Consider the following 21,773-nt stretch of genomic DNA (forward strand, 5'->3'; position numbering starts at 1 on the left):
GTTTTATAGACCCCTTAGACATTAAGTGATTTTTTGTAGTTTACCGTACAAATATAATTTCCTGCTGACCTCTCTGAGCTTCCCAAAGTCCTGCCAGCCTGTGCTGTGGTTTATGAGAAGGGAAGAGAAGTGGTGACTGACGTAGGATTGGCTGAGACTGCTGGAGACAGTGTGGATAAACAAACTACAACAGGATCCGTTTTCTTTACTTTCAGCTGTATGAGTCTAGCAGAGGAAGAGTGCAGGCTGAACTTCATATATTTCAGACTTCACTTCTGAGTTGATGCATTTTCTGGGAATCAAGTCTATCAGATTGTTTCTTCTGAAAACTTTTCATTTTTTTTTCATGGCAAAGTGACATTTGCCCTGGCATGTGTGATAAGAATCATGTTCTTTGCACGTAGTACATGCAGCTTGCCATAAAGACCAGAATGTGATGGCACGATAATCAAGATGGACTGCTACTTCTAGTAAAGATCTACATGTACTTTCTGGACTAGGAAACCGCCCAGCTCGTGGGAAAGGTGCATGATTTCTAATTTTAGTAAGTAATAATTTGAACTACATTAAACATAAATTGTTTTAAGAAGGAAAATTGAACTATTTGTGCATGAACAACCCATGGGAATAAGAAACAAACCTAGCTCTGGAACCTGTATGCTGACAGCTTTTTGACTTTCATTACATACGTTACCTTGCACTTCTTGTAAAAGATTGGAAGAAGTCATATCTCTGCTATCTGCATTGTATCTTAGGAAAATGCAGGTTCCAGCACAGAGTGGCTCTCCTCCACAGTGGAATGCTCTCCGCATCTCACCTAGGGGGTCTCCCAGAAGTTCTCCCCGAAGTTCACCTATCAGCTCCCCTCGAAACTCACCTCGAAACTCACCTCTCCTTCTTCGGAAACTTCTCATGAGCCGGAATAATCGTATGCAGAGGCGATTCACAGTTGCACATGCACCCTGGTAAATATACTTAAAACTTGTTTTACCAGCAAGACAATATGAGGTCATTATACTACTGATTTCTTTTTTTTTCTAAAGCAAACCACTGCTATACGTTGCAGTGTTTTGATCTGCTAATGCATAGCCTTCAAGGAAACCTGTACAGGTTTACATAACTACTTTTCAGCCTTTCTACCCAGCACACTCAGCTCCCTCCACTAAACTTGCAAGTGACCCTCTTCACAATGTGCTGCTGTAGCACCCTGAAAGTTTCAGCTTTCTGAAAGTTGAAACTTTCACAGGGTTACACAGTTGCACTCTTACCTCCCATGTGAGATTTGTGAAGCTTGGTGGTTCCTTAGGCAACAAACACTAAATTATAGGTGGTAGGCTGCAGTGTCACATGTAAACCTGTTTTTGGATACCTGCATGCTACACAGACTGGTTGGTGGTTAAACAAACATATACAGAGTATGTTTTTTATATTAGTTTTCATCATATGGCTTCATACAGTACAGTCAGACTTGCTGGGTTTAAATGATGGTGCACCAGGCAAAGTACAGGGATGGGCCATACAAGTACAAGGCTAAATAGGACTTTTCTTGTTCCAGAATAACTCTAATACCATGAAATACTCATTATCTCATAAAACTACATTTTTACATCATAAAAACAAATTTTTCACTGCTAATTTCATTTACATGATTTAATGATCAGATTGCCCACAGGAATACTCAAACATTTATAACTTTACATCATCCTTATTATACATATTATTGTGTTAGATGTTTCCAAAAGCCAACGCCTTTTGCTCAAGGAGTGCCATGAACAACGTTGATTTCATCAGGAGAAGATTATTTTCCTATTTGTTGGCAACACCCCTGACTTTAGGATGCGACTTCAGGCTACTTACATTTGAGGTGCCTCCATGAGAACATTATAGGACTAGAGTAACATCTCTCTGAATCCCTTCTGCCTCATTAGGATAAATAGGCATTGTATTAATGAGGATAAGTCACTCCTTTTTATGAGATGTGCTCTGGATTCTTCAAATATCCCACCTATTGTAAATCTACCCCCTATAACTAGTCAGACGGGTGGCGTAACTATGCTTTTATAATACCGTACTGATGAACCAATCCAATTTTAATATTCTCCTGATGAAGTGAATATTGTTCATGAAATGCATAAAGCAAAAGGTGTTACCCTTTGAAAACATCCAAAACAATATGTATAATAATGATGTAAAGTTATAACCTTATAAAAATATTCCTATGGATATCTGATCATTGACTCATGAATGGAATTATCAGCAAGAAATGTGTTTTTATGATGTAAAAATGTGGTTTTATGAGATGATTAAAAGTTTTTGAATGTTATGTTTTTGACTGTATTAGAGTTGTTGTGGTACCTGAAAAGGCCTATGTAGCCTTGTGTGAATTGTATAATTCATATACAATGTATGTATTGAATAAGTATTTGTATGAATCCTTATATCAGGATGTTGGCACATGGAGATATTTTCTCCCAGGGATGTCTCATATCTTTGTTTACAAGGATGGTGCCCTCTTCTGATAAAAATCTCAGTACAAAAATAGTACCTTGTGAACTTGTGTTCTCAGTAAGACTCCATGTACACTGGGCGTTTTAATAATGCTGGTAATGTTAGCTGTGTAAAGTCACGTAAAAATGAGTTTTTCAGCATTTTTTTAGCGTTTTTGCATTAGCTTTTAGCGGCATTTTGCTACATTTTTTCACGTTTGCGTTTTTTTGTGGTTTTTCAACCAAAAAAAACCCCTTTTGTTTTTGCTCAAAAAAACATTGGTTTGCCGCATTAGAGTGTTTTTACAGCTAAAAAACTCACCTAGAAACCCACTAGCTCTGTGGGTTTTTTTCCAGCCAAAAAACGCCCCTGCCAAAAAATTACTGATTACAGTCTGTGTGCATAGACACATAGGATAATGTCTTGAGGAGTTTACTGGCTGTAGAAAAAAAATGCCAAAAGCCAAAAACAGCCGCTGTAAAAACGTCCAGTGTGCATGAAGACTTATAGTGAGCAGAACTTAAATGCACTGCAGCTGTGTACAATAGACAAACGCATGATGTTTAGGTTAACAGCTAGGTTTGCTAAATTGTGAAGGGCCAAGTACATTTAAAGAGTATCTATATTCTAAACTGTTTTTTATTTTCCTTTAGAATATGGAATGGTTACATTCCCTGTGAGTTTTCCCCACTGGATAGATTTCTTTTCACTTACCACAAAAAACAACAGAAAGTGGAAGGAAATCTTTTAAAAGTGAAGTGAAAAAGTTGTCCCCACTGGAAATTACCCCTTGCCTTCTGTTGCGGTGATAACCATACATTTTTGGATTTACTATCATTGTACTTTCTGTCCCAATGACAATGATAGCCTTGATGATTAGAAGGCTGACTTTTACCATCTGAGACTCAAACAACAAGTAAAATTTGACAATGACTCTAACCTTTACCTACTCTGTCGTTGAAATGGAAAATGTGAGCTACTGTTCATGTACACTTTAGTGTGGTCTATCTTGTAAGCAGCGTGTTGTACAATTAAATTGTGTATTGCATTTTTCTGGTTTGTTTGGACCCATTTGCCCATGTTCACGAGCCCCATGTTCCCGTGGTCATGGAAGAAGATATTTCATAGTGACACACTCTTTTTTTTTTTTGTACCATTTTTTTAAGGTGGTACCATTCTATAACCATTAACATTTGTTGAGTAATATTCACCTTGTAAAGATTGTATGACCTGTTAAGCATTTGTACCCATGTTGTTTAATATATGCAAAACCAAGGCTTTTTTCAGTGGGAACTTGGGGGAATACAGTTCCGGCACCTGCAGCACAGAATGTATTACTGACAAGGGGTGATGGGGTGTGCTGAAGGGTCTACTATTGTTGGCTGCTTGGTTACTATTGTTACTGAGGGGATCTATTGCTGTGTGGATGTCTATTGTTGCTGGTGGGGGATCTGTTGTCGCTAGTGGGGATTCTTGCTGGGTGGCATCTACGGCATCTACTGTTAAGGGAAGGATCCGTTAAGGGAGGGATCTATTGTTGCTGGCTTCTGGAGAGCTATTGATGCTGGCTGCTTGAAGATCTGTTGTTGCTGGGGGGTATTTTATTGTGTGTGCGGGGGTGTATATTGCTACTAGAAGAATCTATTGCAGCTCGGTGGGGGGTCATTTGTTTCATGGATCAATTGTTTCTGGGGGGCCTATTGTGGCTGGGAGGATCTATTGTTGCTGGCTGCACGGGATCTATTTCACTACTTTTCTTCCTATCATTAAAGTGGTTATAAAGCCTAAACATTTTTTACCTTAATGCATTACTTGTATTAAGCTAAAAAATGTTTCGGTAGTAGTATCCTATCTCACCCCACTCCTTATACTTACCTGAGCCTTCATTCGATCCAGCACTGTGCCTGTCTGTACAGGCTTTGGTGAGACAGGTGGAGCCATTGGCTTCCACTGCTGTCCATCAAAGCCAGTGACAGGAGAGTGGGGGGTGGGGCTGAGCCCTACTGTCTGTGTTGATAGATGCAGGCAGTGGAGCTTGGGAATGAGCCTGCACGAGTGCCCCCAAGCAGCTTCCTGTGGAGGCACTCACTGGAGAGGAGTAGCCAGAAGCGCCAACGGGGAACCGAAGACAAAGGGATTCAGGAGCATGCAATAAGTATAAACCTTTTTGTTATTAAAAAAATAAATATAAAAAAAAAAATTATATATATATATATATATATATATATATATATATATATATATATATATAAATTATTCTTATTTTTTTGCATTTACAATCACTTTAGCAAATTACTTAGCACCACAAAATGATATTTGGTTCTGTATTCTCTAAAAGGGGCAGTGCTGGGAGGTGGATGGGGGTGGAACCAAGGGATGGTGCTCAGAGCTGAGTAGAGGATGAAGACCAGTGGTGACTTGGAAGGGGGGAGTACCTGCACCTGGGAAAAAAGTCCCTATGCAACACCATATATTTATTACTAGCAGTTGCCCACCCTTCTAACCTAGTAGGCATATAGCTTTAGGGTGCAATAGGTGGCTGTATTAATCAGGATGTATACAAAATGGAATGCTGGGAGGAACCAATATAGTAATTATGTATTTTTGGGAGTACTATTGAGCTGTGTGAATGGGATTCTGAACAAACGATGAAACATCTGGCCTCTGTTCTGGGAAGCTCTGAAGCCATGGACACAGTATGAAGGTGACCTTCCTTGATTTGTTTCTCTTTTTCTTAGTCCTCCCATAGAGTCAGGAAAAGTCTGAGCCTCTCTCATTTCCTAATCAGTCAACTGTACCTTCATAAATCTTGATAATGAGAGCGAAACAAGTGGCTCCACACTTATGAAAACGTATTACACAGTTCAAGAGAGATATATTACTAGCTAGCCATACTATACAATAGACTGTCGTATACTCACTCTTTACAGTTCTACAAAATCCTTTTCTCCAGGAATGTTTCTGTGCATACCCCTCACCCTGATGTTAAAGTAGAACTTCACTCTCTGTCAACATTGGCTATTTTGAATCCTTCTTCTGGTAGCACTAGTAAATAGATAGAAAAGTATATCATATTTACTTGTTTTAATTGTTTTTTTTTACATTTCTCCAGTTACTTCCTGGTTTCCATGCCTAGGCAAATAATGTCAAACATCCCAGGAGTCTTCAGGAGGGGAGGAGGGGTTTTCTCAGCTAAGCACACCCACCTGCCCGTATACCAGAGCTAAGGCAGATGGGTTCCAGGAAGTAAATACTACATGAGTCATCTGCCCTTATGCAAGATGGCCACAGCAGAAATGTCGTGGGGTGTTTTTCAAAGGAATTTCTAAGCAAAATAAGACATGGAGAAATGGGCAGATGGGGTGGTTTGCTTTCAATACTAAAAATGAATTAAACATCATTTTCGTTTGTAGTGCTCAGATGCAGTGTAGTCCCGTGTTAAGTTCTGTTTGTTTATTTTAACCTTTTGTTGTGCTGACTGGCAACCATTGTATAAAATCCATTGATTCCTCTATTCTGTAGACTTAGTTTTGTTCATTTTCACATTCCCAACAGACTGGAAATCTGATAGTGTGGCTTTCAGGCTGAATGCCATACAGTCCTCTCATCTTTCCTTTCAAGCTAATTTTTCCAATGACACATTTTACAGGAAAGTGGAAAGTAGAAGTCCAAATGGACTGCAATTACAGAGTAAAGTGGAAAACCCTTATTTACATAATACATGTTTCATTGCTAAGTGATAAACCTTCCCCACTTGTGACAGCCTTAAATGATATACAAAGGCCTCATGCACACTGGACATTTTTACAGCTTCAACTAGGGATCGCCAAGCATGTTAGCCTAGGTGTCCATGCACGCAGACTTATCAACATTTAGTAGCAGGGGCTTTTAGAAGCAGAAAAAAAACACTGCCAGTGCATCCAGGAGCAGCAGAGTTTTGTCAGAAAAAATGCTTGATGCATGTAAATGCATCTAAACTCATGTTACCTCTAGGCATGTTTAGCACTTGAGTGTTAATTAGTTTTAATGGCCAGAATGAATTATTATTCTTGCCAATGAAATGAATTAATGCCAAAGTGCGTGACACCTGTAAATGCACCTAAATACACCTAAAAGCGTTACATACATTTTTTTCTGCCAACATGCTGCTACCAGGAGGAAAGGCTTCTATGAGAGTTTGCAAAATGTCCAGTGTGCATGAGGCCTAAATGAATAACATTGGCTGTGAGACATGAACACTTATCGTGCTTTGCTTACTGCCCACCAGTTTCCATGTACACCTCGTACCATGCTATTGTATGTGGTTGCATTCCTTCCTGAAGTTTCTGTACTTCTTCCGGTGGCCACTATTGTCACTGTGTGAGGTTGACCTTATCCAAGACATCCATTAACATGGGACCCGTTGTGACAGCTCAATAGATCACTGCTGTTAAACATAGAAGCTGGCAGAGGAGGTCTTTCAGTACCCACACCCTCTGCTGCATTCTGCATTAAATGACCTTATCATTCAGAGCCACAGAGAATGTGCAATGGAAGACTCTTCTGGTGGCTTTTATGTTTAAAAGTGAGAGTGGCATAGGATGTGGGGCACACAGCATTCCACTGTGAAAAGTGGCTGTGGCTACATTCCCTTGAACATTAGGGATAGTTTAAAGGGGCAAGGTTAAACAGAGTCTACTTGCTGTATTTATTGAACATATATGCCACAGTTCGTATATCACATATAATACAGAGCTGGTAAAACTTACTTGTTGCAGGCATTAATAAAATAAAGGGCCAATTTTTCAGCATTTAAGCTGCAAAATACAGACACTGCAAAGAACCAAGAAAGTATGTGGAGGCATAATTGTGATTTGGTCATATGACTCAGTACAGAAGATGGGCAATGTGAAGAGCAGCAGACCAAACTAAATACACTATATTGCCAATAGTATTGAGATGCCTGCCTTTACACACATATGAACTTTAATGGCATCCCAGTCTTAGTTCAATATTGGGTTGGCCCACCCTTTGCAGCTATTACAGCTTCAACTCTGGGAAGGCTGTCAACAAGGTTTAGGAGTTTGTCTATGGGAATGTTTGACCATTCTTTCAGAGGTGTGAGGTCAGGCACTGATGTCAGATGAGAAGACCTTGCTCGCAGCTTCCACTCTAATTCATCCCAAAGGTGTTATGTCAGGTTGAGGTCAGGACTATGTGCAGGCCAGTCAAGTGCCTCCACCCCAAATTCGCTCATTCATGTCTTTATGGACCTTTGTGCACTGGTGCGCAGTCATGTTGGAACAGGAAGGGGCCATCCCCAAACTGTTACCACAAAGTTGGGAGCATGAAATTGTCCAAAATGTCTTGGTATGCTGACACCTTAAGAGTTCCCTTCACTGGAACTAAGGGGCCAAGCCCAACCCCTGAAACAACTCCACACCATAATCCCTCCTCCACCAAACTTTACACTTGGCATAGTGCAGTCAGGCAAGTACCATTCTCCTGGCAACTGCCAAACCCAGACACATCCATTGGATTGCCAGACAGAGAAGCATGATTTGTCACTCGAGAACACACCTCTACTGCTCTAGAGTCCAGTGGTGGCGTGCTTTACTCCACTGCATCTGACGCTTTGCACTGTTGTTGTGCTAATCTGAAGGCCGCACGATGTTTAGAGGTCTTTAGCTATTGACTCTGCAGACAGTTAGCGACTTCTGCGTACTGTGTGCTTCAGCATGCGCTGACCTCTGTAATTTTACATGTTCCACCACTTCATGGCTGAGTTGTTGTTGTTCCCATTTGCTTCCACTTTGTTATAATACCACTAAAAATTGACCATGGAATATTTAGTAGCAAGGAAATTTCACAAATGGACTTACTGCACAGGTGGCAACCTATCACAGGATCACAGTTGAATTTACTGAGCTCCTGAGAGCTACCCATTCTTTCTCAAATGTTTTTAGAAGCAGTCTGCATGCCTAGGTGTTTGATTTTATACACCTGTGGCCATGGAGGTAATTGGAACACCTGAATCCAATGATTTGGAGGGGTATCCCAATACTTTTGTTAATATAGTGTATGGGCAGTAGGGAAGCAGGTTATGTGGAGCATGGAAGAGCAGGCAGAAAGAAGGCACAGTTTTCCAAGAAAAGTCTCAATACTGTCACCATCCTTATTAAATCCCTCCCACCTGTCCTCATAAGGTTTGCAGATTGGACTAGCAACTCCTATCTTATCATTTCTGGGGTGCATTTTTGGCACTCTTAACTCTGTCTTGTCATCGCTGTTTAGGTTTTAGGTAGATGTTCACATCAATCAGCTGAACACAGACAGATCATTGGTTGCTTCTATTGGAGGCTCTCACTCTGCCATCATAGATTTGCTGCTTTCTAGCTCCCAGCACAGGAACAGGTCTTGCACCTGCGGGATGTCAGGATTTTGGTGAAATTCTGAGACAGTCCTGTGGGATTCAAAAGAGTTGGGGATTATTCTCATTCCAGTGCCCTGGCAGCAGCATGAGGAGCTGGCGCCTGAACTTGTGGCTGGCTCTGCTCCTCTTGCTGAGTGCTGGAGTTGCCAAGTGACCAATAGGAGTTTAGTAACTCCTATCAAAAAGGAAATGCACAGTATAGGACCAGTTTTGGAAGGTAACAATAGGAAAAAAGGCGTGGTGTCATCCCATTACACGACTAAATCTGTTTAGTGACATTTTGTGCTGCACTAACACCTTGTTACAAAGAATTTCTGTTAAGCGCTATCACTTACCACTATCACTTATCACGTACCATGATTCCATCCTAGTTATAGACAAAAACAAAGCTTTTGCTTGAAAAAAATCTATATATTCTATGTTTTGCTTGCATCGTTTACCTTCAAAGCATTACTTCCTGCACATAATTTTATAGATGAGTAAATCTAATTCGTGAAAAAAAGCTTACAAATTGTACGTTTAACTGCTCTATTCCTGTGTGAGGTGTGCTATCAGTGTGATAAACAAGTAGGTGGTCATGGTCACGGGGTGTGCAAAGACATTAGGTACTGAAGAGTTGCCGAGGTGCTCTATAATTACAAAGTCAAATATTAAGTGGTTATACCCATTTTAACATCTGTAATTTAAAAAGGCATCTTCAACCTCTACCAAGAATGCAACAGAATTCCTAATTATTGTACCTCTATAAAATGTACAAATTATCAGATTTAACTTTATATTTTACAGTACTTTTATATCCTATAACTGTAGATTTCTTTGTTTTCAATACTAAAGCAGCCTAGTCTGCTCTTGTCATGTGTGGAATGTTTTCACAACAATTGGCAAAATTGTAGCCCAGCGACATGTTGTTAGCGCTGTAAGGTTTCTGTGGCACTCTACAAATTACAGTTCACAGGGAAAAGGTATACTTAAGGAGAGACCTGACAGCTAAGATGCATAGCTTACAACAGTGTTTGCTTTTGTATTACTGGTCAGGCATCACTGATAACTAGGTAAATATACATGTAATGAAATATAACTATTGCATTAAATGCCAATATGAGATGGTTTGTTCTTAACTGAATCCAAATTGTAATTGTTTTATTGTGAAGAAAGATCACTGTACAGGGCAGGTGTTCATTTATTACTAATATTAGGGTGAAAACTGTTATGTTTCATTCCACTATCAATAATGATCCAAATAGTGATAATTAGAGATGAGCGAAGAAATGAAAAATTCGATTCGACTGATTCGGCGAATTCGTGGACAATATTCGATTCGAGTCGAATAAATTCGCTGTGAATTTAACTTAAAAAAGGGTGTTTCTAGGCTTCAGAGAGACTTAATATTAGTGCAGAACACTGTACCTTTAATTTAAATGCCCTTGGAGTCTGCTGGGGAAGAGAAATAATACTGTCTGTCAGTATGACATGCAGATGAGTGCCGTCGATCTTAGAATCACTGCACACTTCACTCCTTTGGCCAGTCACGGGGCCAAAACCAGTGTTTGGAGCCACAGTGTGGCGGTGGAGGCAGCAGCAATGGGAGGCCATACAGCAACCTATGACAAAATGGAAACCAGCAGGAGCGTGAGGAGACCTGAAAGTGGCACATGGCAGAGTGGGAGCAATGGGAGGCGGTACAGGGACCCAGGTCACACTATGGGCCCAGCAGCAGCGTGACCAGGCGGTACGGGGGCCCATGGCCGATATGGGGCTTGGTGGCACCTATGGAAGGCCTGTAATCTGCCAGCAACCTATGACAAAATGGACAACCGCAGGAGTGTGAGGAGATTTCAAAGTGGCACATGGCAGAGTGGAAGCAATGGAAGGCCGTACAGGGACCCAGGTCACACTGTGGGACCAGCATCAGCGTGAACAGGCGGTACGGGGGCCCATGGCCGATTTGACCTCATTCATCCCATAGTCCTGCCGACTCACGAATAGCGTGGCCTCCTCAAAGGGCCTGAGCAAGCGCAGGTGTCACACATGAGCTGCCAATGGCTGACATCTAAGTTACACAGGGAGTACCTTTATCCGCTTTTAACATCAGGAAATCTGTGATGGCCTTTAGCTGTTCGTAAAGGCGGTCTAACATATGTAGGGTTGAATTCCACCTTGTTGCAACGTCACAGCATGAGGAGTCGGTACGGGGGCCCATGGCAGATTACATGTCTGGCAGCAGCTATGTGAGGCCCGTAATCTGCCTGCACCCTATGTCAAAAAATTTAACACACCAGCAGTGTGAAGAGACCTGAAAGTGGCACATGGCAGCAGAGTGTGGCGATGGAGACAGCAGCAATGGGAGGCCGTACAGGGACCCATGAGAGACTCTGGACTTGGCAGCAGCATGAGGAGGCGGTATATAGGGGCCCATGGCAGATTAGGGGCCTGGCAGCAGCTATGTGAGGCCCGTAATCTGCCTGCACCCTATGTCAAAAAATTTAACACACCAGCAGTGTGAAGAGACCTGAAAGTGGCACATGGCAGCAGAGTGTGGCGATGGAGACAGCAGCAATGGGAGGCCATACAGGGACCCATGACAGACTCTGGACTTGGCAGCAGCATGAGGAGGCGGTATATAGGGGCCCATGGCAGATTAGGGGCCTGGCAGCAGCTATGTGAGGCCCGTAATCTGCCTGCACCCTATGTCAAAAAATTTAACACACCAGCAGTGTGAAGAGACCTGAAAGTGGCACATGGCAGCAGAGTGTGGCGATGGAGACAGCAGCAATGGGAGGCCGTACAGGGACCCATGAGAGACTCTGGACTTGGCAGCAGCATGAGGAGGCGGTATATAGGGGCCCATGGCAGATTAGGGGCCTGGCAGCAGCTATGTGAGGCCCGTAATCTGCCTGCACCCTATGTCAAAAAATTTAACACACCAGCAGTGTGAAGAGACCTGAAAGTGGCACATGGCAGCAGAGTGTGGCGATGGAGACAGCAGCAATGGGAGGCCGTACAGGGACCCATGAGAGACTCTGGACTTGGCAGCAGCATGAGGAGGCGGTATATAGGGGCCCATGGCAGATTAGGGGCCTGGCAGCAGCTATGTGAGGCCCGTAATCTGCCTGCACCCTATGTCAAAAAATTTAACACACCAGCAGTGTGAAGAGACCTGAAAGTGGCACATGGCAGCAGAGTGTGGCGATGGAGACAGCAGCAATGGGAGGCCATACAGGGACCCATGACAGACTCTGGACTTGGCAGCAGCATGAGGAGGCGGTATATAGGGGCCCATGGCAGATTAGGGGCCTGGCAGCAGCTATGTGAGGCCCGTAATCTGCCTGCACCCTATGTCAAAAAATTTAACACACCAGCAGTGTGAAGAGACCTGAAAGTGGCACATGGCAGCAGAGTGTGGCGATGGAGACAGCAGCAATGGGAGGCCGTACAGGGACCCATGAGAGACTCTGGACTTGGCAGCAGCATGAGGAGGCGGTATATAGGGGCCCATGGCAGATTAGGGGCCTGGCAGCAGCTATGTGAGGCCCGTAATCTGCCTGCACCCTATGTCAAAAAATTTAACACACCAGCAGTGTGAAGAGACCTGAAAGTGGCACATGGCAGCAGAGTGTGGCGATGGAGACAGCAGCAATGGGAGGCCATACAGGGACCCATGACAGACTCTGGACTTGGCAGCAGCATGAGGAGGCGGTATATAGGGGCCCATGGCAGATTAGGGGCCTGGCAGCAGCTATGTGAGGCCCGTAATCTGCCTGCACCCTATGTCAAAAAATTTAACACACCAGCAGTGTGAAGAGACCTGAAAGTGGCACATGGCAGCAGAGTGTGGCGATGGAGACAGCAGCAATGGGAGGCCGTACAGGGACCCATGAGAGACTCTGGACCTGGCAGCAGCATGAGGAGGCGGTATATAGGGGCCTATGGCAGATTAGGGGCCTGGCAGCAGCTATAGGAGGCCCATAATCTGCCAGCACCCTATGTCAAAAAATTCTACACACCAGCAGTGTGAGGAGACCTGAAAGTGGCACATGGCAGCAGAGTGTGGCGATGGAGACAGCAGCAATGGGAGGCCGTACAGGGACCCATGACAGACTCTAGACTTGGCAGCAGCATGAGGAGGCGGTATATAGGGGCCCATGGCAGATTAGGGGCCTGGCAGCAGCTATGTGAGGCCCGTAATCTGCCTGCACCCTATGTCAAAAAATTTAACACACCAGCAGTGTGAAGAGACCTGAAAGTGGCACATGGCAGCAGAGTGTGGCGATGGAGACAGCAGCAATGGGAGGCCATACAGGGACCCATGACAGACTCTGGACTTGGCAGCAGCATGAGGAGGCGGTATATAGGGGCCCATGGCAGATTAGGGGCCTGGCAGCAGCTATGTGAGGCCCGTAATCTGCCTGCACCCTATGTCAAAAAATTTAACACACCAGCAGTGTGAAGAGACCTGAAAGTGGCACATGGCAGCAGAGTGTGGCGATGGAGACAGCAGCAATGGGAGGCCGTACAGGGACCCATGAGAGACTCTGGACTTGGCAGCAGCATGAGGAGGCGGTATATAGGGGCCCATGGCAGATTAGGGGCCTGGCAGCAGCTATGTGAGGCCCGTAATCTGCCTGCACCCTATGTCAAAAAATTTAACACACCAGCAGTGTGAAGAGACCTGAAAGTGGCACATGGCAGCAGAGTGTGGCGATGGAGACAGCAGCAATGGGAGGCCATACAGGGACCCATGACAGACTCTGGACTTGGCAGCAGCATGAGGAGGCGGTATATAGGGGCCCATGGCAGATTAGGGGCCTGGCAGCAGCTATGTGAGGCCCGTAATCTGCCTGCACCCTATGTCAAAAAATTTAACACACCAGCAGTGTGAAGAGACCTGAAAGTGGCACATGGCAGCAGAGTGTGGCGATGGAGACAGCAGCAATGGGAGGCCATACAGGGACCCATGACAGACTCTGGACTTGGCAGCAGCATGAGGAGGCGGTATATAGGGGCCCATGGCAGATTAGGGGCCTGGCAGCAGCTATGTGAGGCCCGTAATCTGCCTGCACCCTATGTCAAAAAATGTAACACACCAGCAGTGTGTGAGGAGACCTGAAAGTGGCACATGGCAGAGTGTGGCGATGGAGACAGCAGCAATGGGAGGCCGTACAGGGACCCATGAGAGACTCTGGACCTGGCAGCAGCATGAGGAGGCGGTATATAGGGGCCTATGGCAGATTAGGGGCCTGGCAGCAGCTACAGTTGTGTCCAAAATTATTCAACCCCCACTGAAATTGAGTGTTTTGGCCAGTTTGACATTGCTTTTGATCATTCAGTCATCTTGCTTACATTTACATTAAAGAGGCACTTGTAGGTCAGACAAATATAACATAACAGTTATAATGAAATAACCACAAATGTCTTTTCTGTGCTCACAGCATTATCAGTTTTATTCAACCCCCAAGTGACATTCAATCTTAGTACTTAGTACAGCATCCTTTTACAGTTATAACAGCTTTTAAACGTGAAGCATAGCTTGACACAAGTGTCTTGCAGCGATCTACGGGTATCTTCGCCCATTCTTCATGGGCAAAGGCCTCCAGTTCAGTCACATTCTTAGGCTTGCGCACTGCAACTGCTTTCTTTAAGTCCCACCAGAGGTTCTCAATCGGATTTAAGTCTGGTGACTGCGATGGCCACTCCAAAATGTTCCAGCCTTTCCTCTGCAACCATGCTCTAGTGGACTTGGAGGTATGCTTGGGATCATTGTCCTGTTGAAAGGTCCAACGTCTCCCAAGCCTCAGGTGTGTGACGGACTGCATCACGTTTCCATCCAATATCTCCTGGTACTGAAGAGAATTCATGGTACCTTGCACACGCTGAAGCTTCCCTGTACCTGCAGAAGCAAAACAGCCCCAAAGCATGATTGACCCTCCACCATGCTTCACAGTAGGCAAGGTGTTCTTTTCATCATAGGCCTTGTTCTTCCTCCTCCAAACATAGCGTTGATCCATGGGCCCAAACAGTTCTAATTTTGTTTCATCAGTCCACAGAACACTATCCCACAACTTTTGTGGTTTGTCCACATGGCTTTTGGCATACTGCAGTCGACTCTTCTTATTCTTTGGAGACAGCAAGGGGGTACGCCTGGGAGTTCTGGCACGGAGGCCTTCATTACGCAGTGTGCGTCTTATTGTCTGGGCTGAAACTTCTGTACCCACATCTGACAAATCTTTTCTCAGTTCCTCAGCAGTCACACGGGGACTTCTCTCCACTCTACGCTTCAGGTAGCGCACAGCAGTCGAAGTCAGCATCTTCTTTCTGCCACGACCAGGTAGCGTTTCAACAGTGCCCTTTGCCTTGAATTTGCGAATGATGCTTCCTAAGGTGTCTCTTGGTATGTTTAACATCTTTGCAATCTTCTTATAGCCATTGCCCTTCCTGTGAAGAGAAATCACCTCTTCTCTTGTCTTCCTGGACCATTCTCTTGCCTTCACCATGTTTGTAACCACACCAGTAAATGTCTAGAAGGAGCTGAGTATCACAGTCATTTTAAAGCTGCCTAATTGGTGCTTATTATGCTTGATTGCTGCTCGGTGACATCCACAGGTGTTTTCAATACCTGATGGAAAGCACCTGTATGAACCTCTGTTCTTCAGAGTGGTAGTCTTTAAGGGGTTGAATAATTGTGGCAATGAAGAAACCACATAAGAACCATTTACTACTGTATTACATAAACAATTGATGTCATTTTAGTTGCATTTGGGTAGTTACAACGTCCTTGTAGGATTTGATTCTGAATACAATTCCAAATGTACACTATAGTCCCTAAACCCCTTTACAGCATTGGGGGTTGAATAATTTTGGACACAACTGTATAGGAGGCCCATAATCTGCCAGCACCCTATGTCAAAAAATTCTACACACCAGCAGTGTGAGGAGACCTGAAAGTGGCACATGGCAGCAGAGTGTGGCGATGGAGACAGCAGCAATGGGAGGCCGTACAGGGACCCATGACAGACTCTAGACTTGGCAGCAGCATGAGGAGGCGGTATATAGGGGCCCATGGCAGATTAGGGGCCTGGCAGCAGCTATGTGAGGCCCGTAATCTGCCTGCACCCTATGTCAAAAAATTTAACACACCAGCAGTGTGAAGAGACCTGAAAGTGGCACATGGCAGCAGAGTGTGGCGATGGAGACAGCAGCAATGGGAGGCCATACAGGGACCCATGACAGACTCTGGACTTGGCAGCAGCATGAGGAGGCGGTATATAGGGGCCCATGGCAGATTAGGGGCCTGGCAGCAGCTATGTGAGGCCCGTAATCTGCCTGCACCCTATGTCAAAAAATTTAACACACCAGCAGTGTGAAGAGACCTGAAAGTGGCACATGGCAGCAGAGTGTGGCGATGGAGACAGCAGCAATGGGAGGCCGTACAGGGACCCATGAGAGACTCTGGACTTGGCAGCAGCATGAGGAGGCGGTATATAGGGGCCCATGGCAGATTAGGGGCCTGGCAGCAGCTATGTGAGGCCCGTAATCTGCCTGCACCCTATGTCAAAAAATTTAACACACCAGCAGTGTGAAGAGACCTGAAAGTGGCACATGGCAGCAGAGTGTGGCGATGGAGACAGCAGCAATGGGAGGCCATACAGGGACCCATGACAGACTCTGGACTTGGCAGCAGCATGAGGAGGCGGTATATAGGGGCCCATGGCAGATTAGGGGCCTGGCAGCAGCTATGTGAGGCCCGTAATCTGCCTGCACCCTATGTCAAAAAATTTAACACACCAGCAGTGTGAAGAGACCTGAAAGTGGCACATGGCAGCAGAGTGTGGCGATGGAGACAGCAGCAATGGGAGGCCATACAGGGACCCATGACAGACTCTGGACTTGGCAGCAGCATGAGGAGGCGGTATATAGGGGCCCATGGCAGATTAGGGGCCTGGCAGCAGCTATGTGAGGCCCGTAATCTGCCTGCACCCTATGTCAAAAAATGTAACACACCAGCAGTGTGTGAGGAGACCTGAAAGTGGCACATGGCAGAGTGTGGCGATGGAGACAGCAGCAATGGGAGGCCGTACAGGGACCCATGAGAGACTCTGGACCTGGCAGCAGCATGAGGAGGCGGTATATAGGGGCCTATGGCAGATTAGGGGCCTGGCAGCAGCTATAGGAGGCCCATAATCTGCCAGCACCCTATGTCAAAAAATTCTACACACCAGCAGTGTGAGGAGACCTGAAAGTGGCACATGGCAGCAGAGTGTGGCGATGGAGACAGCAGCAATGGGAGGCCGTACAGGGACCCATGACAGACTCTAGACTTGGCAGCAGCATGAGGAGGCGGTATATAGGGGCCCATGGCAGATTAGGGGCCTGGCAGCAGCTATGTGAGGCCCGTAATCTGCCTGCACCCTATGTCAAAAAATTTAACACACCAGCAGTGTGAAGAGACCTGAAAGTGGCACATGGCAGCAGAGTGTGGCGATGGAGACAGCAGCAATGGGAGGCCATACAGGGACCCATGACAGACTCTGGACTTGGCAGCAGCATGAGGAGGCGGTATATAGGGGCCCATGGCAGATTAGGGGCCTGGCAGCAGCTATGTGAGGCCCGTAATCTGCCTGCACCCTATGTCAAAAAATTTAACACACCAGCAGTGTGAAGAGACCTGAAAGTGGCACATGGCAGCAGAGTGTGGCGATGGAGACAGCAGCAATGGGAGGCCATACAGGGACCCATGACAGACTCTGGACTTGGCAGCAGCATGAGGAGGCGGTATATAGGGGCCCATGGCAGATTAGGGGCCTGGCAGCAGCTATGTGAGGCCCGTAATCTGCCTGCACCCTATGTCAAAAAATGTAACACACCAGCAGTGTGTGAGGAGACCTGAAAGTGGCACATGGCAGAGTGTGGCGATGGAGACAGCAGCAATGGGAGGCCGTACAGGGACCCATGAGAGACTCTGGACCTGGCAGCAGCATGAGGAAGCGGTATATAGGGGCCTATGGCAGATTAGGGGCCTGGCAGCAGCTATAGGAGGCCCATAATCTGCCAGCACCCTATGTCAAAAAATTCTACACACCAGCAGTGTGTGAGGAGACCTGAAAGTGGCACATGGCAGAGTGTGGCGATGGAGACAGCAGCAATGGGAGGCCGTACAGGGACCCATGAGAGACTCTGGACCTGGCAGCAGCATGAGGAGGCGGTATATAGGGGCCTATGGCAGATTAGGGGCCTGGCAGCAGCTATAGGAGGCCCATAATCTGCCAGCACCCTATGTCAAAAAATTCTACACACCAGCAGTGTGAGGAGACCTGAAAGTGGCACATGGCAGCAGAGTGTGGCGATGGAGACAGCAGCAATGGGAGGCCGTACAGGGACCCATGACAGACTCTAGACTTGGCAGCAGCATGAGGAGGCGGTATATAGGGGCCCATGGCAGATTAGGGGCCTGGCAGCAGCTATGTGAGGCCCGTAATCTGCCTGCACCCTATGTCAAAAAATTTAACACACCAGCAGTGTGAAGAGACCTGAAAGTGGCACATGGCAGCAGAGTGTGGCGATGGAGACAGCAGCAATGGGAGGCCATACAGGGACCCATGACAGACTCTGGACTTGGCAGCAGCATGAGGAGGCGGTATATAGGGGCCCATGGCAGATTAGGGGCCTGGCAGCAGCTATGTGAGGCCCGTAATCTGCCTGCACCCTATGTCAAAAAATTTAACACACCAGCAGTGTGAAGAGACCTGAAAGTGGCACATGGCAGCAGAGTGTGGCGATGGAGACAGCAGCAATGGGAGGCCATACAGGGACCCATGACAGACTCTGGACTTGGCAGCAGCATGAGGAGGCGGTATATAGGGGCCCATGGCAGATTAGGGGCCTGGCAGCAGCTATGTGAGGCCCGTAATCTGCCTGCACCCTATGTCAAAAAATGTAACACACCAGCAGTGTGTGAGGAGACCTGAAAGTGGCACATGGCAGAGTGTGGCGATGGAGACAGCAGCAATGGGAGGCCGTACAGGGACCCATGAGAGACTCTGGACCTGGCAGCAGCATGAGGAAGCGGTATATAGGGGCCTATGGCAGATTAGGGGCCTGGCAGCAGCTATAGGAGGCCCATAATCTGCCAGCACCCTATGTCAAAAAATTCTACACACCAGCAGTGTGTGAGGAGACCTGAAAGTGGCACATGGCAGAGTGTGGCGATGGAGACAGCAGCAATGGGAGGCCGTACAGGGACCCATGAGAGACTCTGGACCTGGCAGCAGCATGAGGAGGCGGTATATAGGGGCCTATGGCAGATTAGGGGCCTGGCAGCAGCTATAGGAGGCCCATAATCTGCCAGCACCCTATGTCAAAAAATTCTACACACCAGCAGTGTGAGGAGACCTGAAAGTGGCACATGGCAGCAGAGTGTGGCGATGGAGACAGCAGCAATGGGAGGCCGTACAGGGACCCATGACAGACTCTAGACTTGGCAGCAGCATGAGGAGGCGGTATATAGGGGCCCATGGCAGATTAGGGGCCTGGCAGCAGCTATGTGAGGCCCGTAATCTGCCTGCACCCTATGTCAAAAAATTTAACACACCAGCAGTGTGAAGAGACCTGAAAGTGGCACATGGCAGCAGAGTGTGGCGATGGAGACAGCAGCAATGGGAGGCCATACAGGGACCCATGACAGACTCTGGACTTGGCAGCAGCATGAGGAGGCGGTATATAGGGGCCCATGGCAGATTAGGGGCCTGGCAGCAGCTATGTGAGGCCCGTAATCTGCCTGCACCCTATGTCAAAAAATTTAACACACCAGCAGTGTGAAGAGACCTGAAAGTGGCACATGGCAGCAGAGTGTGGCGATGGAGACAGCAGCAATGGGAGGCCGTACAGGGACCCATGAGAGACTCTGGACTTGGCAGCAGCATGAGGAGGCGGTATATAGGGGCCCATGGCAGATTAGGGGCCTGGCAGCAGCTATGTGAGGCCCGTAATCTGCCTGCACCCTATGTCAAAAAATTTAACACACCAGCAGTGTGAAGAGACCTGAAAGTGGCACATGGCAGCAGAGTGTGGCGATGGAGACAGCAGCAATGGGAGGCCATACAGGGACCCATGACAGACTCTGGACTTGGCAGCAGCATGAGGAGGCGGTATATAGGGGCCCATGGCAGATTAGGGGCCTGGCAGCAGCTATGTGAGGCCCGTAATCTGCCTGCACCCTATGTCAAAAAATTTAACACACCAGCAGTGTGAAGAGACCTGAAAGTGGCACATGGCAGCAGAGTGTGGCGATGGAGACAGCAGCAATGGGAGGCCGTACAGGGACCCATGAGAGACTCTGGACCTGGCAGCAGCATGAGGAGGCGGTATATAGGGGCCTATGGCAGATTAGGGGCCTGGCAGCAGCTATAGGAGGCCCATAATCTGCCAGCACCCTATGTCAAAAAATTCTACACACCAGCAGTGTGAGGAGACCTGAAAGTGGCACATGGCAGCAGAGTGTGGCGATGGAGACAGCAGCAATGGGAGGCCGTACAGGGACCCATGAGAGACTCTGGACTTGGCAGCAGCATGAGGAGGCGGTATATAGGGGCCCATGGCAGATTAGGGGCCTGGCAGCAGCTATGTGAGGCCCGTAATCTGCCTGCACCCTATGTCAAAAAATTTAACACACCAGCAGTGTGAAGAGACCTGAAAGTGGCACATGGCAGCAGAGTGTGGCGATGGAGACAGCAGCAATGGGAGGCCGTACAGGGACCCATGACAGACTCTAGACTTGGCAGCAGCATGAGGAGGCGGTATATAGGGGCCCATGGCAGATTAGGGGCCTGGCAGCAGCTATGTGAGGCCCGTAATCTGCCTGCACCCTACGTCAAAAAATTTAACACACCAGCAGTGTGAAGAGACCTGAAAGTGGCACATGGCAGCAGAGTGTGGCGATGGAGACAGCAGCAATGGGAGGCCATACAGGGACCCATGACAGACTCTGGACTTGGCAGCAGCATGAGGAGGCGGTATATAGGGGCCTATGGCAGATTAGGGGCCTGGCAGCAGCTATAGGAGGCCCGTAATCTGCCAGCACCCTATGTCAAAAAATTAAACACACCAGCAGTGTGAGGAGACCTGAAAGTGGCACATGTTTGAGGCATGATTCATGGCGGATTTAGTCAGTTGTGTCAGGAACTGGTGGTTTGAAATCCAGACTAATCCACGCCTGATTCATTTTCACAAACGTGAGTCTCTCCACACTTTGGGTGGACAGTCGTGTCCTCCGCGGAGTTACAATACCTCCTGCCGCACTAAACACGCGCTCCGATGCCACGCTACTGGCCGGGCATGACAGCCTTTCAAGGGCAAATTCAGCTAGTTGGGGCCAAAGGTCAAGTTTCGTTGCCCAGTAGTCAAGGGGATTGTCTACCTCGGTTGGCAGGGTGCTGTCCAAGTAGGCCCAAGCCTGTTGTTTGAGCTCCTGCTCCAGGTCCACCTGATGCTGCTGCTGCTGCTGCGGCTGGTTAGTAGTTTCCTCACTGCGCTGGTGAAGAAAGCTACTCATCATCGACTGCAGACTGAGGCAGCCGCTGCTGGTGGAGCTGCCACTGCTCCTACCACCCCACCCCTCCCCTGCTGCCATGCCAGCGGAACGCGAGCGCACAGGGCCCACAGTGTCTGAGGATGGACGTTGGCGCACAAAGGCAGAGACCAACTGACTACATAGGTGGTTTTTATAGTACGTAATTTTGGCCTCCCTCTCAGCAGGTGTGAAAAAGGCCACCATTTTGGACCGGTAGCGAGGGTCCAACAAGGTGGACAGCCAAAAGTCATCCCTCTGTCTGATGGTTATTATTCGGCTGTCGCTACGCAAGCAACCGAGCATGCTATGGGC

General features: G+C 47.1%; 1 protein-coding gene across 1 annotated transcript in view; it reads left to right on the forward strand.

The window, feature by feature from the left end:
• The first annotated feature begins 229 nt into the window (after positions 1-229).
• PDE4C (phosphodiesterase 4C) overlaps positions 230-21,773 on the forward strand; it is a 406,056-nt gene continuing 384,512 nt past the window's right edge. Inside the window, exon 1 of the mRNA XM_089670026.1 lies at positions 230-965. Coding sequence (XP_089526152.1) covers positions 760-965 — 206 coding nt within the window. The 5' untranslated portion in view covers positions 230-759. The remainder of the gene's footprint in view (positions 966-21,773) is intronic.

The sequence above is a fragment of the Staurois parvus genome, unplaced genomic scaffold (genome assembly GCF_062004578.1).
Source record: "Staurois parvus isolate SC_StPar_1 unplaced genomic scaffold, SC_StPar_1.0 ptg000086l, whole genome shotgun sequence".
In the NCBI taxonomy this organism is placed as follows: domain Eukaryota; kingdom Metazoa; phylum Chordata; class Amphibia; order Anura; family Ranidae; genus Staurois; species Staurois parvus.